Source organism: Eimeria necatrix, genomic scaffold (genome assembly GCF_000499385.1).
Source record: "Eimeria necatrix Houghton genomic scaffold, Enh_scaff20, whole genome shotgun sequence".
In the NCBI taxonomy this organism is placed as follows: Eukaryota; Apicomplexa; class Conoidasida; order Eucoccidiorida; family Eimeriidae; genus Eimeria; species Eimeria necatrix.
Window position 1 is genome coordinate 5001 of NW_013655111.1, and position 26342 is coordinate 31342.

Below are 26342 nucleotides of genomic sequence, written 5' to 3' on the forward strand. Positions count from 1 at the left end.
CTGCTGTCTTCGTGGTGGACTGCAGCACCAACGGCTCTTGGGTTGATGCTGCTGCTGCTGCCAAAGGAGAAACTGTTCTCTGGCCACTCTGCAGCGTCTTATCCCTGGCTAGACCGCGTCAGCTGCTTGCTGCTGCTGCTGCTGCTGCGCTGCTGCTGCTGCGCTGCTGCTGCTGCTGCTGCTGCTGCTGCGCTGCTGCTGCTGCTGGGTGCACAACGTGTTGTGCTGCTGCTGCTCCCACCTCCCTGCGGCTGCTGCATCTCCTGCTGCCAGCCTAAGAACTCATGCTTGCTGCTGCTGCTGCTGCTGCTGCTGCTGCTGCTGCTGCTGCTGTGCTGCACAGTGAGAGAGGAGGGCCCCCCTATAGCAGCATTTCGGTGGCGGCTGGTTCTCCGCATCTGCGCTGCATGCACTACTCCCGGGGCCCGCTGCTGCTGCGGCTCAGCCTCACAGCAGCAGCAGCAGCAGCAGCCGCAGCAGCAGCAGCAGCAGCAGCAGCAGCAGCAGCTGGACTTCGGAGGGAGGCGCAACACTTCGCAGGATCGACGATCACAGGGAATTGCTGCTGCTGCTGCAGTTCCGCCAGCTACTGCAGCAGCGTCAGACCAAGGCTTTGCAGCAGCTGCAGCAGCTGCAGCAGCAGCAGCAGCGCCTGCAGCAAACGGTGCTGCTGCTGCGGCAGCAGCAGCAGCAGCAGCACCGTTCCCCCGCTCAACTCCACTTTCGGATGCGTACTATTCCGGCTCTGGAAACGCAGTAGCCAGTGCTGCTCCTTTGCTGCTGCAGCAGCAGCAGCAGCAGCAGCAGGATGTGCTGCTGCAGCCCTTGACCCCGCGAGGGTCGAGCGGCCGCAGCAGCGGCGCAGCAGCAGCAGCAGCAGCAGGCAGCAGACTTGCTGTTGAGCTGCAGCGCGCAGTGATGGAAAAGAGGCGCCTTGAAGACATGGTGCAGCAGCTGCTGCTGGAGAATGAAGAACTCAGGGCACAGGTGCTGCTGCTGCTGCTGCTGCTGCTGCAGTTGCTGCTTCGTTTGCTGCTGCTGCTCCAGTTGCTGCTTCGTTTGCTGCTGCTACTGTAGTTGCTGCTTCGTCTGCTGCTGCTGCTCCAGTTGCTGCTGGTACTGTAGTTGCTGCTTCGTTTGCTGCTGCTACTGTAGTTGCTGCTTCGTTTGCTGCTGCTGCTCCAGTTGCTGCTGCTGCAGTTGCTGCTTCGTTTGCTGCTGCTGCAGCCGCTTCGCTTGCTGCTGCTGTAACAGCTAATGCTGAAGAATGAACAGCTTAGAGTCCTGCTGCTGCTGCTGCTGCACACGGCTGTGCTGCTGTGCTGCTTTTGCTGCTGCTTCTGCTGCAGATGGAGCAGCTGGCGGAGATTAGGGAGCAGTTTGCTGCTGCTCAAACTGCAGCGCGCGGTAGGAGCTGCTGCTGTCGTTGCTTTTGCTGCTGCTGCTGCCGTTGCTGCTGTTGCTGCTGCTGCTGTTGCTACTGCAGCTGGTCCTGCTGCTGCCGTTGCTGCTGCTCCGAGTGGCGCTGCTGCAGCTGGCTGTAACAGCGAAGCAGCAGCACACCCGACCGTCCTGCAGCTGCTTCAGTTGCTGCTGCTGCTGCTGCTGCTGCTGCTGCTGCTGCTGCGCAGGCGAGATAGGAGGTTTGCAGCAGACACTAAGAGATGCGACGCAGCGAATTGCAACTTTGGAGGCAGAGGCAGTCAGTCCTTTTATTGCTGCTGCTGCAGTTGCTGCTGCTGCAGTTGCTGCTGCTGCTGCTGCTGCTGCTCCGCTGCTGTTCCAGCTGCTGCTGCTGCAGTTTTGATTGCTGCCGCTGCAGCTCGGCTTCTAGTTGCTGCTGTTTGTTTGTTTGCATCGCTGGTGATCATTCGCTTGCGTGGCTGCTGCTGCTGCTGCTGCTGCTGCTGCTCTTAATTGCTGCTGCTGCTGCAGGAGGGATTGCAGGCAGCAGTTGCTGCTGCAAGGGGGCGCGAGCAGCAGCAAGCAGCACTGCTGCAAAGATTGCGTGATTTCTCTGCGCAGCAGACACAGGTAAAGCGGCTGTTGAATCAGCTGCTGCTGCTGCAGCTGCTGCTGCTGCTGCAGCTGCTGCTGCTGCTGCTGCTGCAGTGATACTGCTGCCCGTTTTCGTCTTGCAATGTCACTGGCGCTTTTTCTTGCTCTTTACAGTCGCAGCATCAGCAGCAGCAGCAACTGCAGCATCAGCAGCAGCAGCTGCAGCTGCAGCAAACTTCTATGTTGGCAGCAGCAGCTGCAGCTGCAGCAAACTTCTATGTTGGTTTGCATGCAGGCGCTGCGTGAGCTGCTGATGTCCCAGCAGCAGCAGCAACAGCAACTAGAGCAGGCGCTGCAGCAAGAGCACCAAGAGCAGCAGCGGACTTCGCAGGCGCAACAGCAGCAACAGCAGCAGCAACAACAGCAGCAACAGCAGCAGCAACAACAGCAGCAGCAGCAAGATCAGCAACAGCAGCAGCAGAATGGTTACTGCAAGGATAAGTCTCCTTTTGAAATTGAGCACAACAGCAGCAGCAGCAGCAGGTCTTCCTGCCGCGACGCTGTGTCGCCTTTGCCTCTGTTCTCCACTGCTGCTGCTGCTGCTGCTGCTGCTGCTGCTGCTGCTGGCAGCAACAGCAACGGCAAGAGGCGCCGCACAGAGGAGCCACTAGAGGACGAGCTCGACAGCTAATAGCAGCAGCAGCGCTGCAGCAAATTTGGTTTTAGGGCTAGGGTTTAGGGTTTAGAGGACAGGGGTTGGGGTTTAGGGTTTGGGATTTAGGGTTTAGGGTTTAGGGTTTAGCAATCGTCAGGACAACACCCAGGGCCTGCCAAACCCTAAACCCCAATAAAGAGGCTGTGGGGAGGTTAGCAGCAGCCAGCAAATGCAGCAGCTGGCCAGCAGCTAGCTGCAGCTAGCCGCGCGTAGCAGCAGCTAGCTGCCCCTGGCAGCAGCTAGCTCCAGCTAGCTGCAGCTAGCTAAAGCTAGCTGCTGCTGCTGCTGCTGCTACGCAGCGCTGGCTGCTGAGCTAGCGGCCTCGAGTTGCTGCAGCTAGCTGAGCTAGCTGTGGGAAGGTGCTGCTCGTAGTGAGCTAGCTGCGGCTGTTAGCAGCAGCTAGCTGTGGCTAGCTGCGGCTGCTGGTGGTGTTTAGCTGCAGCTAGCTGCTGCTGTGGCTGCTGCTATAGCCGCAGCTAGCTGCTGCTTTAGCTGCAGCTAACTGCGAGCAGCTGCGGCTAGCCGCGGAGCTAGCTAGCTCTTGTGGGGACTTGCTGAGAGGCAGCAGCAAGCAGCAGCAGCAGCAGCAGCAAGTGGAAGAGGGCCCGGCGCTCCTGCTGCAGGGGCACACACGTAGCCAATTAAGCAGCAGAGCTGCTCGCGCTGCTGCTGCTGCTGTTGCTGCTGCTCGGCAAAGAGCAGCAGCAGCTCACCCGTTCCCGCGCAGCAGCAGCAGCTCGTGAGCGCGCTGCGGGCAGGAGCGGCAGCAGCAGCAAAGTTACAAATAGTTCTCTTTTGGCATTTTGCAAGAAATTGTGGAAGAGCTGCAAATGACAAATAGCTTTAGTGGGTAGCTGCAGCAGCAGCAGCTGCTGCTGCTGCTGCTGACAACAGCAGGCGGTGCAGCCTGCTGCTGCTGCGCCCGTAGCTGGCGGTACTGCTGCCGCTGCAGCAGCAGCAAGCCACCCTGAAACACTCTTAAGAATTGATGTTCTTCTGTGTTATTTGAAAGAATAAAGAAGGTTTTGGCTACAATTTCATTTGTCTGGGGAGGAGCAGCAGCAGCGACAACAGCAGCAGCGGCAGCAGCAATCATCGAAGGCTGCAGCGAGCCGCCACCGCAGCAGCAGCAGCCGCTGCGCACTGCCGAAACTGCAGCACTGCTGCAGCAACCACAACCCCACCGTTTTGTTTGTTTTTGTTAGGCCTGCTGGAAGCTGGAGAGCCAGCTGTGAAGACAGATGCAACGAGCAGCAGCAGCAACAGCAGCAGCAGCAGCAGCACCGCCGCAGCCGACGTCGCAACAGCGGCAGCAGCAGCAGCAGCGAGCGGCCCGCTGCCTCAGCCCAAGGCTTCAGGTCAGTCAAAGTGTATAGTGGCTCCCGCCTCGGGAGGAAGAAAACTGCAGCACTAGCAGCAGCAGCAACAGCAGCAGCAGCAGCAGCAGCAGATGTGCAGGGGCCCTCGGCTGTACGGCTGCAGGCGCACCAGCGACGGGGAAGCCAGCAGCAGCAGCAGCAGCAGCAGGAACAAATTCGCCTCGCTGATCTCATCCCCAGAGGTATGCTGTTGCTGTGTCTGCTGCACCATCCCTTGCTGCGCAGCTGCTGCCAAATAGGCAGCAGCAGCAGAAGCAGCAGCAGCAGCAGCAGCAGCAAGACAGCCCCCCAACCGCCACTGCCTTCTTGCTAAAAATTGGAACAACAACAGCAGCAACACCACCGAGGTCCAACCAGGACAGCTGCAGCAGCAGCAGCAGCAGCAGCAGCAGCAGCAACAATGCACGGGCTGGCTGCCGATGCTGCAGAAACCCGTCTTCGGGAAGGCGAGCCAATGGAGCTTCCAGCAGAAGCAGCAGCAGCAGCAGAAGACGCAGCAGCAGCAGCAGCAGAACTCGCAGCAGACTCAGCAGCAACAGCAGCAGCAACAGATCCAGCAGCAGCAGCAGCAGCAGCAGATCCTTTTGACGTTGGCTGCCCTCAGCTGCTGCGGGGCGGGCAGCGGCAGAAGGGGGCTGCTTTTCCCACGTGTCTTTCTGCTGCAGCAGCAGAAAGCCGCGGCCTCGCTGCTGCAGCAGCCAGCAGCAGCAGCAGCAGCAGCACGAACGGCAGCAGCAAACACGCCGTTCCATTATCTCCGCAGTGGAACAAGCGCAGCAGCCGCATTCCTTCTCTTCTTAAGCAGGAGCAGCAGCAAGAGCAGCAGCAGGAGCAGCAGCAGCAGCAGCAGCAGCAGCAGCAGCCCCATGGGCCTCTAGGCCGCCTCTGCAGAAAAAGGGCTTCTCGAAGTCGCAGCCCTGCAGCAGCAGCAGACACAGCAGCAGCAGCAGACACAGCAGCAGCAGCAGCAGCAGCAGCAGCACAAGAAGCAGCAGCAACGGCAGCAGCAGACAGAGCAGTAGGTGCCTCAGCAGCACCTACAGAGGAAGCAACAGCTCAGCAGCAGCGGCAGCAGCAGCAGCAGCAGCAGAAGCGGGAGCTTGCTGCTGCTGTTTCTCTTTCTGCTGATTGCCGGCCTCCTGCACCTGCTGCACGAGCTGCTGCAGCAAATGCTGCAGCAACAAAAGCAGCAACAGCAGCCGCAACTGCCGCAGCAACTGCTGCAGCAACAGCAGCAGCAACAGCAGCAGCAACTGCAGCAGCAACTGCAGCAGCAACACTGCAGCGGTCTAAAAAGACCTGGCGGTGGTCGGGGAGAGTCCCCCAAGCCTCGCTGCACCTGCTGGACCTTGGCGGCAGCTGTTCTGCTGCTGCTGCTGCTGCTGCTGCTGCTGCTGCTGCTAGGCCGGGAAGAAGCAGCAAAGCGCTGCTGTCGCGGCACTCCGAAGCAGCAGCAGCAGCAGTTGCTGCTGCAGCACGCCTCAAACTCAGCCCCACAAATGGGGTCTCCAAGTGGCAGCTAGTGCCTGACAGTGGCCTCTACGTGCGGCGGCCCAAGCTCAAAGGTACGCAGCAGCAGCAGCAGCAGCAGCAGCAGCAGCAGCAGCAGCAGCAGCGACTGCAGCAGCAGCAGCAGAACACGCAGCAGCATTGTGCTGATTCCCCTCCCTGCAGCACTTGCTTGGTCCTTCCTTTCTCAGCGCGTCTTAACCCCCTGTGCTCGTACCGGTGTGCTGCTGCTGCTGCTGCTGCTGCTGCTGCTGCTGCTGCTGCTGCTGCTGCAGGCGTGAAGAAGTGGCTGCTGCGGCTGACGCAGCGGCGCGGAGAGCTGGAGGGCCAACTCAGCAAAGGCTTGGCCCCCGAGCTGCTGCCGCCGCTGCTGCTGCGCTCGCAGCAAATCCCAGCGCATGCAAAGCGCGCGCTGCTGCTGCTGCAGGACGCGCCTGCTGCGGCCCTTGCTGCTGCTGCTGCTGCTGCTGCTGCTGCTGCGGCCAAGGCTGCAGACGCGCACGGCGGGAGCGTTAGCAGCAGCAGCAGCTGCTGCAGCACTCCGTGGGAGAACAACCAAGAAGTCATCTGCTGCGCCCTCAAGTGCACCAGCAGCAACGACCAGCAGCAGCAGCAGCAGCAGCAGCAGCAGCAGCAGCAGCAGCAGCAGCAGCAAGCAGCAGAGGGCGTTTGTGAACAGGACGCAGCAGACGTGGCCCGCCTTCAAAGCTGCACTTCTTTTCAAAAGGCAGTGGACTCCATCTGCAGCAGCAAAAGAATTAAAGACAAACAAGCCTTTGCATGCAGTCAGTCGCCTTGTTGCTGCTGCTGCTGGCGCTGCTGCTGCTGCTGGCGCTGCTGCTGCTGCTGGCGCTGCTGCTGCTGCTGGCGCTGTTGCTGGTGTTGGTGCTGCTGCGGCTGTTGCTGCTGCTGCTGGCGTTGCTGCTGCGCTGCGGTCGCTGCTGCCAGCTCGCCTCTGCAGCACCAGCGGGTCGCAGGCGTGCCACGGGCTGCTGCTGCTGCTGCTGCTGCTGCTGCTGCTGCTGCTGCTGCTGCTCTTCTACTTGAAATGCTGCTGCTGCTGCCGCGCTTTTACTTGAAATGCTGCTGCTGCTGCTGGTTTTGTTGCAGATCTCTCCCGCCCGCTCAGCGCTTTGCGAGGCCTGACCTTCAGCCGGCAGCTGCTGCAGCAGCTGCAGCAGCAGCAAGTGCAGCAGCAGCAGCATGCGCCCCTTTTCGCTCTTCTCTGGCAGCTCTCTATGCCCCAAAGGCCCCTCCGCAGCACAGTCTCCAAAGAGTGGAAGCTGCTGGGCTTCCAGGTACGCTGCTGCTGCTGCTGCTGCTGCTGCTGCTGCTGTTTTTCGTGCTGCTGTTGCTGCTGTTCTGCTTGCCATTACAGCTGTTGTTCTCCTTGCTGCTGCTGCTCTGTCTAGTATTGTTGCTGCTGTTGCAGTGCTCGCTGCAGCATCCGCGGCGCTGCGTAGGCCTCCGCCCCCACGCTGCTGCTGCTGTGCTGCACCCCTCTGCTGCTGCTGCTGCTGCTGCTGCTGCTGCTGCTGCTGCTTGCAGGGCAACGACCCCTCTACGGACTTTCGAGGCTGCGGTTTGCTGGCGCTGCGGGCGCTGCTGTTTTTCTGCCACACTTTTCCCTTAGAGGCGCAGCAGATGGTGCAGCAGGGCAGCAGCAGCAGCAGCAGCAGCAGCAGCAGCAGCAGCGAGAGCAGCAGCAGCAGCAGCGGGAGCTATTCTTTCGCAATTACGCTGATAAACATAGCTGCGTGGCTGTGGCAGTGGGTGCTGCTGCGGCCCGAAGTGTCTCGCTTCTTTTGCTGCTGCTTCTCGAGCCGAGCAGCAGAAGTTGTCTTTTATTATTTGTTTTCTTTTGCTGCTGTTCAGTTTCATTGCTTCTTCCGCTGCTGCAGCCCCAAAAGCCCCATGCACTTCCCGTATGTTGCTGCTGCTTTTCAGCAGCTCGTGGCTTTTCCCAGCAACGCCCCTGCCTGCCAGCTGCTGCTGCAGCACCCGCAGCAGCAGCAGCAGCAGCAGCAGCACTTCCTCCACGTGCAGCACCTGCAGCAGCACCGGCAGACACAGCAGCAAGTGCAGCAGCAGCAGCAGCTGGAGCAGCAGCAAGCGATAAACGCAGAGGACCAGCACACAGACTCTCCACAGGCTCCACTTCCAGCAGCAAACGAGGCAGCTGCTGCAGCAGCTGCAGCAGCAACCCCACCATCAGCAGCGGAGGCAGCAGCAGCAGAAGCAGCAGCAGAAGCAGCAGCAACTCCAGACGCAGAAAAGATTTGGAGATGCCCCTGCTGCTTCGCAGAAACATCGCCGCTTCCTTGGGAAAGCATCAACTACCAGCAGCAGCAGCAGCAGCAAGAGCAGCAGCAGCAGCAGCAACAACAGCATATCCAGCAGCAACAACAATCTGACGGAGAGGTAGTAAGAGAAGCCGCTGTGCAGAAGGCCGTTGCTGCTGACTCAGCAGGGGGAAAACCAGCAGCAGCAGCAGCAGCAGCAGCAGCAGCAGCGCCAGCTGCAGCAGCACTTGACCGAAGCCACAGCAACAGCAGCACCCGAAGCAGCAGAGGGACCTCAAACGCCGCAGCACGGAAGCATCAAAAGCTGCTGCAGCAGCAGCAGCAACAGCAGATCAAGGCAGCAGTAAGCAGCAGCTGCGCGGCGTGCCTAGTGGACATGGCGAGTTGCTGCAGCAAGAGCAGCAGCAGCAGCAAAAGCCGGAGGAGCAGCAGCGACGACAGCAGCAGGAACTCCACGGTCGCAGTAGCCGTAGCAGCAGCAGCAGCAGCAGCAGCAGCAGCACGGATGCAAAACTGCCGCGAGGTGCTGCGGCTGCAGCGCCCCACAACTATGCGGGGCTTCTTAGGGAGGGCCCCAGGGGGGCCCCCAGGGGGGGGCCCCCCAGGGGGGCCCCCAGAGGGGCCCCCAAGGGGGCCCCCAGGGGGGCCCCCAAGGGGCCCCCAGGGGCCCCGGGTGGGGGCCCCCATAGCCAGTGCCCGGCGGCCCACTTGCAGCAGACAAGGCACCCGCTGCAGGTCTAGCGGAGTAGCAGCAGCAGCAGCAGCAGCAGCAGCAGCAGAGTGCGTGTTTTTCGGTGGCTTCAGCAGCAGCAGCAGCAGCAGTTGCAGCAGCAACAGCAGCCGGCTCGTGGGCGCAGTGGTGCCGGGCGCTGCGAGCCCTGCAGCAGCAGCGGCGGCAGCAGCAGCAACGGCTGCAGCAACGGCTGCAGCAACGGCTGCAGCAACAGCAGCAGCGACAGCAGCAGCAACAGCAGCAGCAGCAGCAACGGGAACGCAGAAAAGCTGCTGGGTCTCCCCCCCCGTGACGGGCAGCAGCAGCTTTGCGAGCAGCACAAAGAGCGACTGCAAAGTTCCTGCTGCTGCAGCACCAGCAGCAGCAGCAGCGATGCAGCAGCAGCGGCAGCAGCAGCGGCTGCAGCCGCCGTGTCTTTCTCGCCCCTGCGCTTCGAGCGTTTTAGTGCCTAGAAAGGGCACCAGCAGGTAGCAGCAGAGAGCGTGCTGCTGCTGCTGCTGCTGCTGCAGCAGCAGCAGCACACGTGGCTTCTGCGCATTGTCTCTTTTTAAAGGCTCCCCAGACAAAGCAGCAGCAGCAGCAGCAGCAGCAGCAGCAGCAGCAGCAGAGCTCTCCGTCGTCTCGTGTCTCACTTTCTTATTTTATTTGAGTTTATATCACCCTTTGGCAGTCCTAGGGAAAAGCAGCTCTGCAGCAGCAGCAGCAGCAGCAGCTGCTGCTGCTGCTGCTGCTGTGTGCACAGACATGGTGCAGCTGCTGCCGCTCTACTCGTAAGTCTGGGCGGCCACAACAGCAGCAACTGCTGCAACGGCCAAAACAGTCGCAGCAGCAGCAGCAGCAGCAGCAACTGCAGCAGCTGCAGCAGAAGCAGCTGCAGCAGCAAAAGCAATGATCGGCAACAGCGGCTAGGGTGACTGCCGCAGCAGTTGCTGCAGCAGCAAATACACTAACGGCGGCAATCTTTGCAGTGGCCGCAGCAGCAGCTGCTGCAGCAGCAGCTTCAGGGAAAGCTGCTGCTGCTGCTGCAGCAGCAGCAGCAACAATTTGAATTGATAAAACAAAACTTTAGGAGCAGCGTTGCTTCGGCACTGCTGCTGCACCCCCAGGGGGGTGCTTCTTGTCAGTCTGACTGTGCTGCTGCTGTTGTTGCTGCTGCTGTTGCTGCTGTTGCTGCTGCTGCTGTTGCTGCTGCTGCTGTTGCTGCTGCTGCTGCTGCACTAGTCGAGGTTGCGTGAAGCTGCTGCAGGAGGGCAAACAGTGGCGAGGGTTTAGGGTTTAGGGTTTAGGGTTTGGAGCTTGCTGAGGTGTACGTACACCTCGGAAAAAAACAAATAATTAAAAATCCAGAAAATAGAAACAGACAGAAGGGCCCCTGGCCTTCTCAGAGAAGCAGCAAACCTAGTAGCTCAGCTGCAGCAGCAGCAGCAGCAGCAGCAGCAGCAGCAGCACTGCTGCTGCTGCTGATACTTGCTAAGCCTTGTGTGTGTGTGCAGCCACAGCAATACATGCGGCCCCAAGCACTGCATCAGCCGCCATTCTTGCTGCCGCTGCTGCTGCTGCCGCTGCTGCCGCTGCTGCTGCTGCTGCTGCTGCTGCTGCTGCTGCTGCTGCTGCTGCTGCCGCTGCACTTAGTGGGCTGCTGCTTAATTGGCGAAGCTGGCTTGAAGTCCCGAGGGACTCCAAAAGATAAACCGCAGCCGCAAGTGCGGGAGGCGTTGGGGTTCGCCAGTCTGCAGCACACCCACACGTCTGCTGCTGCTGCTGCTGCTGCTGCTGCTGCTGCTGCTGCTGCTGTTGCTGTTCGTGAGCGGCGGAGGTGCTGCTCCCGCTGCGGCATTAGATCGCAGCAGCAGCAGCAGCAGCAACTGTTGCTGAAGCGCTGTGTAAGGCTGTCTTTAGAGGATGCGGTAGCAGCAGCAGCAGCAACAGCAACAGCAGCAGCAGCAGCAGCAGCAGCAGCAGCAACCGGAAAGACAGCAGCAGCAAGAACCGCAGCAGCAACGCCAACTGCATTGGTGCAAGCTCAACAGCTGCAGCAGCAGCAGTGGCTGCAACGGCACCAGGCGCAGCAGCTTGGCATCAACAGCAGCAGCAGTTGCAACCGATCCAGCAGCAGCAGCAGCAGCAGCAGCAGCAGCGAGTACAGCAGCAGTGGCAAGAACAAAAGCAGCAGCAAAAGCTCCTGCCGCTGCGACTGTCACTGCCTTTGCTACCGCCTCTGCTGCTGCTGCTGCTGCCACCCCTCCCGCCGCTGCTGCGCCGCCGCTGCTGCTGCTGCTGCTGCCGCTGCTGCTGCTGCTGCTGCTGCTGCTGCTGCTGCTGCTGCTCACTTGAAGCCGCCGCCCATGAGGTCTCGGGAGTAAACGAGTTCAGTGCCGAAGACATAAAAGAAAGAAATTGGATCAATTGCAAAAGACACTCCGAAGTCGAAGCTCTCCACGTGGTCTTCTGCGCGCAGGTCGCTCTGCAGCAGCAGCAGCAGCAGCAGCAGCAGCAGCAGCAGCAGCGGCAGCAGAAGCGCCGGCAGCAGCGGCGATGCGAGGGGCAGCAGGCAGCAGCAGCAGCAGCAGCAGCAGCACAGGCGGAGGCAGGGTGAGCAACAGCAGCAATGAAGGATGCAGCAGCGGGAGCAGCAGCAGCAGCAGCAGCAGCAGCAGCAGCAGAAGGGCGAGCAGCAGCAGCCAGGCAAGCAGCAGCAGCAGAAGCAAATTTAAGAAAAGTTAAATGAAGGAGGGAGGAGCAGCAAAAAGAAGACAATCAAATAAACAAAGCAAAAGGGGGACAAATTGAAGAGCAGCAGCAGCAACAGCAACAGCAGCAGCAGCTGCAGCAGCAGCAGCAGCTGCTGCTGCTGCAGCAGCAGCTGCAGTAGCAGCAGCTGCAGCAGCAACAGCAGCAGCAGCATCGCACCTGCTCGATCTTCTCTAAGGCATAGCTGAGGCCGCTGCAGCCGCCCGACTTTACGGCGAGGCGCAGCAGCAGCGGCTTGTTGCTGCTGCTGCTGCTGCTGCTGCTGCCTTCCTTTGCTGCTGCTGCTGCTTCTGCTGCTATCATCTCCTGCAGCACAACAAACAACGAGGCTGTGCTTATTACCTGCATTGCCAAGGCTGCCGCTGCTGCTGCTGCTGCTGCTGCTGCTGCTGCTACGGCTGCTGCTGCTGCTGCTGCTTCTGCTGCTGCTGCTGCTGCTGCGCCTGCCTTCAGCTTCTGCTCAGCACTTTCTGTGATGACTAGGGGACGGCGAGGCTTCGGCTTGGCGCCATTGGCATCAGTGCTGCTGCTGCTGCTGCTGCTGCTGCTGCTGCTGCTGCTATTATTGTTGCTGCTGTTGCTTTTGCTGCTGCTGCTGCTGCTGTTGCTGCCGCTGTTGCCGTTGCTGCCGCTGCCGTTGTTGCTGCTGCTGCTGCTGTCCCCACTACTGTCCTCGGTGCTTCCTGTATTGGAGCTGCCGGTGGCCTTGCTGCTGCTGCTGTTGCTGCTGCTGCTGCTGTTGCTGCTGCTGCTGCTGTTCAAAAGGGAGCTTCTAGGGTACTGTGGGCTCATAATAAATAGTGCCACATGGGGGCCCCCCTGGGGGGCCCCCCTAAGGAGGGGCCCCCCAGGGGGGCCCCTGTGTGCTGCTGCAGCAGAGCAGCGGAGGCGCAACGCAGCACAGCTGCGGAAAGACCCCAGCAGCAGCAGCAGCAGCAGCAGCAGCAGCAGCAGCAGGGGCACGCGGAGGGGAAGGGGGGGGCCCCCCTTCAGGTGGGGGGGCCCCCTCATGATTTATCCCTTGGGGTCTCAGCTGCAGCTTTTTGGAAAAGACACAAACAAATAAAATTATAAATTAATTAAATTAAGTTTTTGCTGCTTTACATTCATTAATATCAGCAAAAACCAAAAAGATATCAAACAGACCCCATGGGGGGCCCCCAGGGGGCCCCCGGGGGGCCCCAGGGGGCCCCCAGGGGGCCCCTGGGGGGCCCCCAGGGGGCCCCAAGGGGCCCCCAGGGGTTCTTCAGGCCATTTAAAGATATAAAAGTTCCTTTTTAGTTATTTAATTTCGTTTTTACTTGATCACTGTTAAGTCCAGGGCCTCCAGGACCCCTGGGGGGCCCCTGGGGGCCCCCCGGGGCCCCCTTGGGGGCCCCCAGGGGGCCCCCAAGAGGGCCCCCAGGGGGCCCCCAGGGGAACCCACTCTGCCTACAGGGGCCCCCAAGAGCTCCCTTGCCTATGTTTTAGACTAGGCCGTGATCTCCAATGCTTGGAATCCTGTTTGTCTCTTAACCGTAAACCCTAAACCCTAAACCCTAAACCCTAAACCCTAAACCCTAAACCCTAATTTGCGCTGTTCACTTCAACTTGGGGCGCTGGGGTGTCTTGGCAGGCCGTCTGAAGCAATAAAGTCTTAAAGTTGAAATTCAAATAAATGAACTTTAGACAAAAAGTGAAATAAATAAATAAAATAAATGAATAAACAAACATGAAAAGTGCTGAACACAGTTCGCTGCAGCTAGCTGCAGCTAGCTGCAGCTAGCTGCAGCTAGCTGCAGCTAGCCACGGGTTTGCTGCGGCTAGCGGTTAGCTGCAGCTGCCCACCGACTGCTGCAGCTAGCTAAGTACAGCTAGCTACAGCTAGCTGCTAATTGCAGCTGCCGCATTCGGATGCAGCTAGCTAGCTACAGCTAGCCACAGGCTGCTTAAGCGGGCCATAACGTGGCCCCTTGTGGCTAGCTGCAGCAGCTTGTAGCTAGCTGCGGCTAGCTGCAGCAGGAGGCCATGGCTAGCTGTGGTTAGCTGCAGCAGGCTTTGTCTAGGTGTGGCTAGCTGCAGCAAGCTGTGGCTACCTGTGGCTAGCTGTGGCTACCTGTGGCTAGCTGGCTGCAGTTCGTTAGCCGCAGCTAGCTAGCTGCAGCTACCTAGCTGCAGCTATCTAGCTGCAGCAACACGTGGCTACCTGTGGCTAGCTGTGGCTAGCTGCAGCAGCCTGCAGCTAGCTAGCTGTGGCTAGCTGTGGCTAGCTGTGGCTAGCTGTGGCTAGCTGTGGCTAGCTGCAGCAGCATGCAGCTAGCTAGCTGTGGCTAGCTGTGGCTAGCTGTGGCTAGCTGCAGCAGCCTGTAGCTGGCTGCAGCTAGCTAGCTGCAGCAACCTGTGGCTCAGCTGCAGGCAACTGCAGCCAACACTTCAAATGAGGTTTAGGGTTTAGGGTTTAGGGTTTAGGGTTTAGGGTTTAGAGCAGTGAGCTGCGCGCCTCCTCCAAACCCTAAACCCTCGCAGCAGGAAACCCTTTATGAGTGAAGTGCAACAAAACGCTGATTAAGGGTTTGATGCAGCAGCAAAATTGAAAAAAGCGTCGAGGGTTTAGGGTTTGGGGTTTACGGTCAAGGGTTTAGGGTTTAGGGTTTGCACTTCAAGGCACGCAGCAGCAGTAAACCCTAAACCCTAAACCCCAATAGAAAACCCTCGAAAACGGCATGCCCTCTGCACAAGCCACCTGCTGCTGCTCCTGCTGCTGCTGCTGCTTCTGCTGCTGCTGCTGCTGCCGTTCCTGTTGCTGCTGCTGCTGCAGAGTATCTGCGGCTGCTTCTCAGCGCCAACTCCCGCTTCTCTTCTTTGCCGTTCCGCGCAGCTTCTGCTGCTGTTGCTGCTGCTGTTGCTGCTGCTGCTGCTGCTGCTGCTGCTGCTGCTGCTGCTGCTGCTGGCGGCGTCAGCTGTTCAAGTTTAGAGCAGCTGCAGCACAGAAGCAAAAAAGATCCCCCAAAAAGCCAAAAATAAATTTGAAGAGCAGCAGAAAATCAAAAAGTCAAAAATGAAAAATGAAAAAACAGAAAAAGACAAAAACAAAAAAAATTAAAAAATCAAAAAATGAAAAAAGAAAACTCAGGAGAGATGAGGCGAGAAGGCAGCAAAGAAAATAAAGCAGAAAGAGCAAAATGCAATATAAAAAGAGAGACAGCAGCAGCAGCAGCAGCAGCAGCAGCAGCAGCAGCAGTAAAGGAGCAACAAAAGAGGCGCAAAAGAGCCGCCGCTGCCGCAGCAACAGCAGCAGCAGCAGCAGCAGCAACAGCTGCTGCAGCAGCAGCAACATCAGCAAAAGAACCGCAAAAGAGCCGCAGCTGCCGCCTTCGCCGCTGCAGCAGCAGCAGCAGCAGCGCAGCAGCAGCAGCAGCAGCAGCAGCAGCAGCAGCAGCGCAGCAGCAGCGGCAGCAGCAGCAGCAGGATCGTTGCGCGTGCCGTTTCTTTGCTGCCTCCTGTGCATTGCTGCCTGGAGGACTTGTTGGTCTTGGATTTGTTTTTGAGTTTTCTTTTTGGACTCTTCAAAAGCAAAAAAAGAATAAAATCCAGAAAAAGAAATTGCTGCTTCTGTCATTCCGCCGCAGAGGAAAAGTGAAAGACACAAAAGAGGCATTCGCCGCAGCACGCGCGGCCGCGGCAAAGCCTGGAAACCCTGAAGAAAAAAAAGAATTTTAATCATTTTGATTCTTTTTTGATTCTTTTTGGATTCTTTTTTGACTCTTTTGGGTTCTTTTTAATTCTTTTTTCATTCTCTTTTCGTTTTCTTTTCAGTTGCTTTTAATTTGCTTTAAATGGCATTTAAAACGGAGTTGAAAGCATTTTTTAAAGTTGAAAAAAGACCAAAAAACAACCCAACATTTTTCAACATATTTAAATAATTTTTAATCATTTTATTTCGTTTTGATTCTTTTTTAATTCATTTTTAATTCATTCTAAATTCATTTTTAGTTCATTTTTAATTTGTTTTTAATTCATTTTTAATTCGTCTTCAATTTATTTTTAATTTGTTTTTAATTCGACTTTAATTCATTTTTATTTCATTTTTAATTTGTTTTTAATATGTTTCAAACTGACTGAAATGAGATTTAAGAAGCATTTAAAAAGGTGTTGAAAGTATTTTTGAAAGTTGAAAAAAGATTAAAAAACTTAAACACATTTTAAGCATCTGAAGAAGATTTCCAAATTCATTTTAATTCATTTTAATTTATTTTAATTCATTTTAATTTATTTTAATTTATTTTAATTCATTTTAATTCATTTTAATTCAATAAAGAAATAAAAGGATATTAAAAAGGATATAAAAAGCCAAAATTAACACAATTAAGAGACATTTGAAAAGCTAAAATGAAACAAACATTAGGAGGCCCCAGGGGGCCCCCCAGGGGGCCCCCCAGGGGGCCCCAGAGGGTACTAAGGGGCCCCGGGGGCCCCTCAGGCCCCGGGAGCCCTCAGGAGACTTGGGGGGCCCCCAGGGGCCCCCAAGGGGCCCCTGGGGGCCCCTAAGGCCCGCCCTCAGCGGGCCTTGGGGGCCCCCGAGGGCCCCAAATGCCTCTTGAGACCCCCAAGTACCCTAAAGGGGCCCCAGGGGGCCCCCAGGAGGGCCCCTGGGGGGCCCCAAGGGCCCCTAGGTACCCAAAAGGGGCCCCAAAGGGGGCCCCCGGGGCCCCCCCGGGGGCCCCCGGGGGCCCCCCGGGGGCCCCCGGGGGCCCCCCGGGGGCCCCCCGGGGGCCCCAAGGACTGCACGGGGGCCCTAGTGGTGAGACATTTTGGCTTACCTCCATATTTGTAGAAGAGGAGGGGATGGAAATGGAAACTTTAAACCCTAGATCCTAAACCCTAAACCCTAAACCCTAAACCCTAAACCCTCTTGGAAAGAAGAGAAAGTTCTTCGAAAGGCAATGCGGGAGCGAGAAGGCGGCAGCAGGTTGGCAAATGTTAGCTGCAGGCCCAGACGAGGGTTTAGGGTTTAGGGTTTAGGGTTTCGGTTTCCTGCTGGCTTCACGTAGCTCGACAAATACATCAGAAAGAAGTTATTATAGGTTTTTTTGCTGCTGCTGCTGAAGCTGCTGCTGCTGCTGCTGCTGGGGGCCCTCAAAGAAACCCTGGGGGCCCCCTGCTGCTGCTGGGGGGCCCCCAGAGCATCAGGGGGGCCCCCGTGCTGCAGCAGCAGCTGGAAGCAGCAACTAGGGTGTATATAAAGCTTTTATTTATTTGTTTTTTTATTAGATTCTCTAAATTAGGGTTTGAGGAGAAAAGGCAAAAAAGGGGAGCCGCGGGAGCCCCTACAACCACGCACCAGCTGTGGTTTAGGGTTTAGGGTTTAGGGTTTAGGGTTTAGGGTTAGGGTTTAGGGTTTACACATGCTGCATTCTTCTGCTTTTGAGCCGAAGCCACTCAAAAAACTCGAAAGCAACTAGTGTTTCCCGGCTGCTGCTGCTGCTTCTTCCGCTTCTTGTGTTGCTGCCTCTGCTGCTGCTGCTGCTGCTGCTGCTGCTGCTGCTATGGAGAGACCAGCAGCTGCTGCGGAGACAGAGTCCGAAGAGGAAGCTGGGCTAACGACAGAGGCGGAAAGCGATGCCCCGGGTAGGGTTTAGGGTTTAGGGTTTAGGGTTTAGGGTGGTGTAGAGGCTAGGATTTGGGGGGTTCGGTCTAGGGTTTAGGGTTTAGGGTTTAGGGTTTAGGGTTTGGCGATGGCGAAGAGCATCGCGTGCGGCATCTTCGCCGTGCTGCTTCCCGCGCCGCTGCAATGTGCAGCTTCTTGCCGCTGCAGCAGCAGCTGCTGCTGCTGCCCCGTCCAGAATCTAGGGTTTAGGGTTTAGGGTTTAGGGTTTAGGGTTTAGGGTTTAGGGTTTGGGTGCGCAGTCTACGACTTCAAGAGCGACGACGAGGCCCCAGACCCTCGCCTGGGGGACTTGCGGATTCTTCACTACAAAGGCAACATAGCCAAGTTGCTGCTGCGCACAGGCCAGGCAAGCCGCAGCAGCAGCAGCAGCAGCAGCAGCAGCAGCAGCGGCAGCAGCAGCAGCAGAAGCAGCAGCAGCAGAAGCCGCAGCGGCAGGGGTGGTGCGGGTGTGCTGGCCTGTGTGCGACTTTTAGGGAGATGTCTTCCCAGGAAATGGAGACGAGGTTTTAGGTGACCTGCTGCTGCTGCTGCTGCTGCTGCTGCTGCCGTTTGGATCCCTGCAGCAGCAACAGCTGCTGGGGCTCTTAGGCCACGGCTGCTGCTGCTGCTGCTACTGCCGCTTCTGCTGCTTCGTTGAAGTCTGGCCGTGCGAACGCGTCTCGCTGCTGCTGCTGCTGCTGCTGCTGCAGTGCGTTGGCGGAGAGTGGAAGCCCCTGCTGCAGCGCCGCCCAGCAGCAGCAGCAGCAGCAGCAGCAGCAGCAGCAGCAGCAATCTGTTGGTCCCTGGCTTCACCCATGCTGAGCTGCAGGAGCTCACGGACGAAGCAGCTGCATGCACTCCTGTGCTGGCGACGCTGGGCTCTTCAGGTGCGTCTAACAGCAGCAGCAGCAGCAGCAGCAGCAGCAGCAGCAGCAGCAATAATGGCTGCTGCTGCTGATGCTGCTGCTGGTGGGACAGCTGCCCTGCAGCACGTTTGAGTAGATTACTTTGTTATGGCGATGCGCCTGCTCTTGCTGCACTTTTTTATAGGCCGTATCCTCGCTGCTGCTGCTGTGCTGCTGCTGCTGCTGCTGTGCTGCTGCTGCTGCTGCGCTGCTGCTGCTGCTGCTGCAGTGCTGCCCGCGTTCGTGGAGGCTGCGCTGCGGTGTATGGTCGGCCGAGAAGTTTCTCTTGTTTGCTGCCAGCAAGAGCACTTAGCCCCTAGGGCCTACGAGCACTGCCCGCAGGGTTTAGCTGCTGCTGCTGCTGCTGCTGCTGCTGCTGCTGGCGGCCGCCACGCTGCAGCCTGCAGCAGCAGCAGCAGCACCAGCAGCAGCAGCAGGGCGTACGCGGCGCTGCACAAGTCTTCGCTACAAACCACAAGACGAGCAGCAAGACGCATCAGCAAGCAGCGGCGGAGGCACCAGGAGCAGCGGCAGCAGCAGCAGCAGCAGCAGGAGCCGCAGCCGCAGCAACAGCTGCAACGGGAGCAGCAGAAGAAGCAGCACCACAGTCACCCACAGTGTGCTGCTGCTGCTGCCGCCGACTGCTGCAGCTGCTGCTGGACGCCCACAGCGTACTTAGAGAAGCCAGCAGCAGCAACAGCAGGGAAAGCAGCGCTGAAGCCAGCAGCAGCAGCAGCAGCAGAGCCGCCGCCTGCAGCAGCAGCAGCAGCTGAGCCGCCAGCAGCAGCAGCAGCAGCAGCTGAGCCACCAGCACCCAAAGCAGCGGCTGGGCCAGCCGCAGCAGCAGACGGCGTTGTGGATTCGGCAGCAGCAGAAGCAGCTACCTGCAAGTCGCCCGCAGCAGCAGCACCGGAGGGAACAGCAGCAGCAGCAGCAGCAGCAGCAGCAGCAGCAGCAGCAAAAAGCAAGAACGTTTGCTTTGTGGTTGAGCTGCTGGCTGTGGGGCAGCTGCAGCGGATTGACGAGAGCAGCAGCGTTTTATTGTCTCCAATTTTCTCCTGTGGCAGCAGCCGCTTTCCTAGAGAGGGGGATTTGCTGCTGCTGCAGCTTGCTGCTCTTTGCTGCTCCCGCTGCTGCCAGCTGCAGCAGCTCAGCGCCCTTTGCAGCAGCTTGAAGTGCACAGTCACCAACGAGCTGCAGCAGCTGCTGCTGCAGCAGCACAACCGCCTGCGCAGATGCTCCCAGCAGCCGGCAGCAGATGCAGCACCAGCTGCTGCTTCCCCCGCTGCTGCTGCTGCTGCTGCTGCTGCTGCTGCTGCACCTGTGGCTTTGCATGCATTTGAGCTGCCGCTAAGAGCTGCTGCTCTTCCTTATGCCGGGCTGCTGCAGGGGCTGAAACGCATGCGCCTGGGGGATGCTGCAGTCGTTAGCCTTCGAGGCAGGGCTCTGCAGCAGCAGCAGCAGCAGCAGCAGCAGCAGCAGCAGCAACAGCAGCAACAGCAGCAGCAAGAACGCTGCCTCCGAAGCACGTGCGGCAGCTGCAACACAGACGAGAAAGGAACGCATGAGGGCCACACAGACTTAAGGTGTCTTTGCGACAGCTGCGTCTCAGCAGCAGCAGCAGCAGCAGCAGAAGCAGCAGCAGCAGCAGCAGCAGCAGCAGCAACACCGGCAACGACGACGGCGGCAGCAACATCCGTAGAGGGAGAGGTGCAACCACAAGCAGCTTCAGCAGCGCCATCAGCGGCAGCGGCAGCAGCTCCAGCAGCAACAGCAGCAGCAGCAACAGCACCTTCAGCATCAGCACCTCCAGAAGCAGCAGCAGCAGCAGCAGCAAGCGAGAGTTGCTGCTGCTCTTTCAAGTGCTTCAGCTTTCCCTTCCGCGACTCTGTTTGTTTGTTCGTTCGTTTGCTGGGCTGGCGGCGTTTAGAGGAAATACAAGTGCCTTGTGAGGCCTTCGTCTGCTGCTGCTGCTGCTGCTGCTGCTGCTGCTGCTGCTGCTGCTGCTGCTGCTGTTTGATGCTGCTGGTCTTCGGGCTGTTGGGGCTGCCGAAGCAGGTGCTGCTGCTACTGCTGCTGGGCTTATTGTAGGTTTTCTGGCTGCTGCAGCTGCTCTAGCTTGGCCTGCAGCCGCCGCTGCCTTTCGCCGTGCTGCTGCTGCTGCTGCTGCTGCTGCTGCTGCTGCTGCAGTGTTGCTGTAGGTGTCATCTTTATGCTTGCAGCGCCAATACACCTGAAGGGGACTGCGGGCGTCATGCGGTATTCCTTGAGCCCGCTGCAGCAGCAGCAAATGCAGCAGCAGCAACTGCAGCTCCAGCAAATGGAGCAGCAGCAGGCTGCAGCAGCACGCTCAGTGACAGCAGCAGCAGCCCCTGCTGCTGCTGCTGTTGCTGCTGCTCCCCCCCACCCCATTTTTGCAGACGAAAACACCACAGTGCTCATCCGCTTGCGGATTGATGTGGACGTGTTGCTGCCATCTGATGCAGCAGCAGCAGCAGCAGCAGCAACAGCAGCAGCAGCGAGCTCGGCTGCTGCTGCTGGATCTATTACTGCTGAAGAAGGGCAGGCAGACTTGTTGGAAACACCGCAGCAGCAGCACAAGCAGCATCAGCAGCAGCAGCACATGCAGCAGCAGCAGCAGCAGCCAGAGCAACTCCCGTTGCTGCCGCTGCTGTTTGCTTCTTCGGACCCGAGCTGCTTAGCAGCTGCAGGCGACTTGACTGTGTGCCGCATGGAAGACCAGCAGCAGCAGCAGCAGCAGCAGCAGCAGCAGCAGCAGCAGCACGTTTGGCTGCTGTTTTCACTGTCATCTGTAGTGACTGTTCCGCTGTGGCTGCGCCATTTGCTGCTGAAGCTGCCGCTGGGCCAAACAGCGGAGGTGCTGCTGCCTCCCGAGCTGCTGCTGTTGCAGCAGCCGCAGGGAAAACGAGCGTGCATGCAGCAGCAGCAGCAGCAGCAAGAGCAGCAGCAGCAGCAGCAGCAGCCGGAGGTTCAGCAGGAGTCTAATTTGGTTGAAGGGCTGCCAGCGATTGCTTGGGTAAGGGCTGATATAGAGTGTCTGCTGGTGCAGTTGCTCCTGCTGCAGTTGCTGCTGCTGCAGCTGCTGCTGCTGCTGCTGCTGCTGCTGCAGCTACTGCTGTAAATGCTGCAGTCGAGGTTGTCAATGTGCTGCTGCTGCGCTCATTAGGAAGGGCTGTGGCTGCTGCAGCTGCCTGAGATGAATGGAGACGCTCAAGGCACTGCAGCAGGAGCTGCTGCTGCTGCTGGAGCTGATGCTGCGATCCCGCAGCAGCTGCAGCAGCAGCAGCAATTCGAGTCTGCTACTGCAGCAGAACTAAGGAGAGTTGTAGCAGCTGTGAGATGCATAGAAAGGAGACAGCCTTCTGCTGCAGTCCCTCATTTGCTGCGCTACACTCCAGAGAGACTGGAGAGGGTGCTGCAGCAGCTCCTAGGCGTGCAGCAGCAGCAGCAGCAGCAGCAGCAGCAGCAACAGCAGCAGCAGCAAGACAGCATGGAGACCTTGTTTGGGCCGGGGCGTCTGCAGCTAAGCTGCAGAGCTTCTGTCTCCTTTGCAGGAGTACTGGGGAGGGTAAGGCAGCAGCAGCCAAAGCAGCAGCAGCAGCAGCCAAAGCAGCAGCAGCAGCAGCAGCAGCAGCACGAGCGTTGCGCGTCTGACGGCCAGTTCTTGCGTCTTGCTGCACTTGTTTGTCCAGCAATTCTGCTGCTGCTGCTGCTGCTGCTGCTGCTGCAGCGTCCAGACCACTGGGCTCTTTCGGGCGAGGCGAAAGCAGACTTTGCTGCTGCGCTGAAGGCTGAGGGGAATCTGCTGTTTAAGGTACATTAGCAGCAGCAACAGCAGCAACAGCAGCAGCAGCAGCAGCAGCACAAGCAGCAGCAGCAGCACAAGCAGCAGCAGCAATGACACCGAAGCAGCAGCAGATGAGTTGCGCATGATGAAGTGGCCTCTTTGCTGCTGCCCGTTCGTTTCCGTTGCTGCTGCTGCTGCAGCTGCCTTTGCGCCTATTTCCTCTTTATCCCTGCGTGCTGCTGCTGCTGCTGCTGCTGCTGCTGCTGCTGCTGCAGCACGGATGGATCTCCGCCGCGCTGTCCATGTACAAGAAAGGGCTAGACATATGTCGCATGTCTGCTGCTTACTGGAGGCTGCTGCAGCAGCAGCAGCAGCTGCTGCTGCCGCTGAACACTGCTTCCGCCTTATCTGCCCACGGCCCCCTTGGCAGCAAAACAGAACTTCCTGCTGCTGCAGCACGAGCTCTTTGCTGCAGCTTGTCTCTCAATGCAGCATCTTGCTGCCTGAGGCTGCAGCAGTTCAGTGAAGCAGCAGCGCACTGCGACGTCGCTCTCGCCTGCGCGCGCAGCAGCAGCAGCAGCAGCAACAGCAGCAGCAGCAGCAGCAGCAGCAGCAGTGAACAGGGAGAGGCGGCGGCGCCAAGTCCGCAGCAAATGCAGCAAAACCAAGACCAGCAGCAGCAGCAGCAGCAGCAGCAGCAGCAGGGATTTGACCCGCTGCTGTCGCAGAAAACTGCGCTGCACCGGAAGGCCCTGGCGCTGCAGGCAGCAGGAGATGACGCAGCAGCTTTAGCAGCAGCAAAAGCTGCTGCTGCTTTGTCCCCTAAGGACAGGCATATAAGGGTTTGTTGCTGCTGAGGCTGCTGCTCTTGCTGCTGCTGGGTGCGCTGTTGCTGCTGCTGCTTCTTGCTGTTCCTGCTGCTTCGCTTCCACTCAGCGACTTGCCTGCTGCATTTGCTGCTGCTGCTGCTGCTGCTGCAGGCGCTGCTGCTGGAGCTGCAGCGCGAACGACAGAAGCAGCAGCAAGGGGCGGCTGCCATGAGGGGATTTCTACTGTAGTGCTCGCGTCGTGCTGCTGCTGCGCTGCTGCTGCTGCTGCTGCTGCTGCCCCTGAAACAGCAGCAGCAGCAGTCGCCTCAGCTGCAGCAGCAGGCGCTGCAGCAAAGGGCCCTAATATGTGACACGAGGGCTTTTTCTAGTGTATTTGGATATGCAGTGGCAGCGGCAGCAGCAGCAACAGCAGCAGCTGCTGCTGCTGCCAATGCAGCAGCCGCTGCACCATCCAGGGCAGTAATTGCTGCCTCTGCAGCAGCAGCAGCTGCTGCTGCTCGCTTTTTCTGGTGTACTGACTGGAATCCGGAAGCCCAAAGAGAGGAGCAGTGGCAGCAGCAGCAGCAGCAGCAGAGATAGACAAACAGGCAGCAGCAACAGCGGCAGCAGCAGCAGCAGAGATAGACAAGCAGGTAGCGGCGAAGAGCCAGCTACGTAGCTAGCTGCCTAAACAGCTAGCTAACTAGTCGGCTAGCTCGGCGCACATTGGGTGGGGCCTCTAGAGTGGGCTCAGCTAGCTAGCTAGCTAGCTAGCTAGCTAGCTAGCTAGCTAGCTGGCCTTTCCATCAGCTAACTATGCACGGTATAAACTGGACAGCTCCAAAAGTCAGTGGCTAGCTGGCTAGCCGCATGCCTAGCTAGCTAGCTAGCTAGCTAGCTAGGGCGTCTGTTGAGTAGCTAGCTAGCTAGCCAGCCAGCTAGGGAGTCTTTTGAGTAGCTAGCTAGCCAGATAGCTAGCCAACTAGCTAGCCAGATAGCTAGCCAGCTAGCTAGCTAGCCAGCTAGCCAGATAGCCAGCTAGTCAGCTAGCCAGTGAACAGGCGCCCCAAATTGATGGCCAACAACACACTGCAGCAATGGCTAGCTCGGGGCCCTCTGAAGGGCCCCGCTAGCTAGCTAGCCAGGTAGCTAGCTGGCTAGCCAGCTAGCCAGCTAGCCAGCTAGCCAGCTAGCTAGCTAGCTAGCTAGCTAGGCGAGGGACTTGAGGACATCTTCCATGCCCTCGTCCACGGGAGTCTCGTTTAGAACAGCATCGCAAAGAGAAAAGCTCGTGGCCACATCGAAGAGGCGGGCCACGTAGAGCAGCAAGTGGAAGTCGCTGAAGCGGGCCCAGCTGCTGCTGCTGCTGCTGCTGCTGCTGCTGCTGCTGCTGCTGCTGCTGGTCCCAGCGGCGCCGCGTGCCATCGACGGGTGGTTGAAGTACTCCTGCAGCAGCAAAAGCCGCAGCAGCAGCAGCAGCAACGACAGGTGACGGCCACTGCGCGAGGAGGGAGGACCCGCAGCAGCAGCAGCAACAGAAATGCAGCAGCAACAGCAGCAGCAACAGCAAAGCAGCAACTGCAGCAGCAGCAGCAACGGGAGCAGCAGCAACAGCAAAGGCAGCAGCAGTAACAACAGCACTAGCAGCTGTACCAGCAGCAGCAGTAATAGCAACAGCAGCAACAGCAGCAGCAGCAACAGCAGCAACAGCAGCAGCAGCAGCAGCAGCAGCAGCAGCAGCAGCTGACTCGGATGTCTTGAGGTGTCTGGGAAATGAATCTGTTTTCTCTTGGAAAGTGACTGTGGCGAAAAAGAGACCGAACCTGAAAAACAAAAAGTAAAAATAAAAATAAAATAAGAATAAAAATAAAAATAAAAATGAAATAAAAATAAAAATAAAAAAAATAAAGTAAAATGTAATTAAATAAAGAAGTAAAAACGAAATAAAATGAGACAAAAAGAAATGAAGTTAAAAAGAAAAAGTAAAAAAAAGGAGAAGAAATAAAAAGAAACAAAAAAGAAGAAAAAAGAAAATTAACAAACAGGCAACAAATGAATAGACAAAAAGAAATAAATGGAGAAAAAAAGAAAATAAAAAAGAAAATAAAAAACAACACAAAGACACAGCAGCAACTGCAAGAAAACGGAGACAAAAAGAAAAATGGCGGCGAGGCAGCAGCAGCAGCAGCAGCAGCAAACCGCAGCAGCAGCAACAGCAGCAGCACTAACAGCAGCAGTGGCAGCTTCACAGTCAGCAGCAGCAGTACACACAGCAGCAGAAGGACACACCCACACAGTAAAAGCAGCAGCACACACAGCAACAGCAGCAACAGCAGCAACAGCAGCAGCAGCAGCAGCAGCAGAAGCAGCAGCAGCAGCAGCAGCAGCAGCAGCAGCAGCAGCAGCAAATAAGGGCTACCTTTTTGGGTGCAGACTCATTGACCCTGACGATACACCAGCTGGCGTCGAAGCGGTCCTTCTCAACGCCGCCCTCAAGGATCTGCGGGCGCAGCTCCCCCTAGCAGCAGCAGCAGCAGCAGCAGCAGCAGCAGCAGCAGCAGCAGCAGCAGCAGCAGCAGCAGCACAGGGGAGATGGGGGCAGGTAGCAGCGGCGGGGGAGAATCGAGCACGCAGCAGCAGCGCAGGCAGCAGCAGCAGCAGCGGTAGAAGCAGCAGCAGACGGGCTCGCCCTTAACCTGAAGTGAAGAGCTCCCAGCAGCAGCAGCAGCAGCAGCAGCAGCAGCAGCAGCAGCAGTTGCTGCTGTTGCTGCTGCTGGGGCTCCCACCAAAAGCAATAATCGCGAGAGTGAAAACGAAAAAGGGGGAGTACTACCGTCACAGCAGCAGCAGCAGCAGCAGCAGCAACAGGAGCAACAGCAGCAGCAGAAACAGGCGCAACAGCAGGAGAAGCAGCAGCGGCGGCAGCAGCAAGAGCAGCAGCAGCAAGAGCAGCAGCAGAAGCAAGAGCAGCGGGAACAAGAGCAGCACCAGAAGCAAGACCAGCAGCAGCAGAATCAGGTGGAGAAGCAGCAAGAGCAACAGAAGCAACAGCAGCAGCAGCAGCAGCAGCAGCAGCAGCAGCAGCAGCAGCAAAGGTACCTTCTTTAGCTCTTTGAGGATTATATGTGTGGGGTCTGGCTGCTCGTCTGCAATGAGGCCGTCTCTAACGAGAGCCAATATCTGCAGCAGCAGCAGCAGCAGCAGCAGCAACAGCAGCAGCAGCAACAGCAGCAGCAGCAGCAGCAGCAAAGGAGACGCAAAAAGGATGAATTAAAAGGAGACAAAAAGAGAACTAAAAAGACAGGAATAAAAAGAAGACAAATAAAAGAAGATTAAAAAGACAAAACAAAAAGAGAAAAATAAAAAAGTAAAAAAATAAAACTAGAAAACAAAAAGGTTAAATTAAAAAGAATTAAAAAGATAAAATAAAATAAAATAAAATAAAATAAAATAAAATAAAATAAAATAAAATAAAATAAAAATAAAACGGAAGGAAGATAAAACAATTAAGAGGCCAATAAGAGGCAAAAGAACAAAAGAAGATGGAAGGAGATAATTAATTTATTGAATTTACTTTAATTAATTAAATAAATTTAATTTAGTTAATTTAATTTAATTTAATTTAATTAATTTAATTTAATTTAATTAATTTAATTTAATTTAATTTAACTCTTTAGAAGCAGCAGCCTCGAAAGAGCAGCAGCAAAAGAAGCAGCAGCAGACCAAGTCCGAAACCATGAAGGCATTGGGCACAATCTCCTGCTCCTGCTGCTGCTGCTGCTGCTGCTGCTGCTGCTGCTGCTGCT

The 26342-nt window shown here is 57.3% G+C and overlaps 5 protein-coding genes across 5 annotated transcripts in view; 3 read left to right on the forward strand and 2 right to left on the reverse strand.

The window, feature by feature from the left end:
* The window catches only part of ENH_00028420 (hypothetical protein, conserved), a gene marked incomplete at both ends in the record, with an annotated part of 2881 nt that extends 192 nt beyond the window's left edge, over positions 1–2689 (forward strand). Inside the window, 6 exons of the mRNA XM_013584698.1 lie at positions 1–217; positions 344–987; positions 1350–1407; positions 1632–1702; positions 1936–2034; positions 2294–2689. The exon at positions 1–217 is cut by the window's left edge and continues 192 nt beyond it. Coding sequence (XP_013440152.1) covers positions 1–217; positions 344–987; positions 1350–1407; positions 1632–1702; positions 1936–2034; positions 2294–2689 — 1485 coding nt within the window. The remainder of the gene's footprint in view (positions 218–343; positions 988–1349; positions 1408–1631; positions 1703–1935; positions 2035–2293) is intronic.
* A 1803-nt stretch (positions 2690–4492) lies between these two features.
* On the forward strand, positions 4493–9108 carry ENH_00028430 (hypothetical protein, conserved; the record flags this gene model as incomplete). The annotated part of the gene is given in 5 exon segments (XM_013584699.1): positions 4493–5656; positions 5877–5879; positions 5885–6386; positions 6712–6899; positions 7150–9108. Coding segments are annotated over 5 exon segments (3816 nt in total).
* Positions 9109–10107: 999 nt separating this feature from the next.
* ENH_00028440 (HesB-like domain containing protein, putative) lies at positions 10108–12180 on the reverse strand (the record flags this gene model as incomplete). Its single annotated transcript, XM_013584700.1, has 3 exons — positions 10108–10465; positions 10968–11101; positions 11548–12180. 3 exons carry the CDS (start codon positions 12178–12180, stop codon positions 10108–10110), a joined length of 1125 nt encoding a protein of 374 aa, XP_013440154.1.
* A 4733-nt stretch (positions 12181–16913) lies between these two features.
* ENH_00028450 (hypothetical protein, conserved) lies at positions 16914–22785 on the forward strand (the record flags this gene model as incomplete). Its single annotated transcript, XM_013584701.1, has 8 exons — positions 16914–16995; positions 17275–17475; positions 17725–17901; positions 18149–19867; positions 20142–20956; positions 21107–21754; positions 22003–22569; positions 22708–22785. 8 exons carry the CDS (start codon positions 16914–16916, stop codon positions 22783–22785), a joined length of 4287 nt encoding a protein of 1428 aa, XP_013440155.1.
* A 960-nt stretch (positions 22786–23745) lies between these two features.
* ENH_00028460 (hypothetical protein, conserved) lies at positions 23746–23961 on the reverse strand (the record flags this gene model as incomplete). The annotated part of the gene is made up of 1 exon (XM_013584702.1): positions 23746–23961. The coding sequence occupies one exon, from the start codon at positions 23959–23961 to the stop codon at positions 23746–23748; it is 216 nt and encodes a 71-aa protein (XP_013440156.1).
* Positions 23962–26342: the final 2381 nt, after the last annotated feature.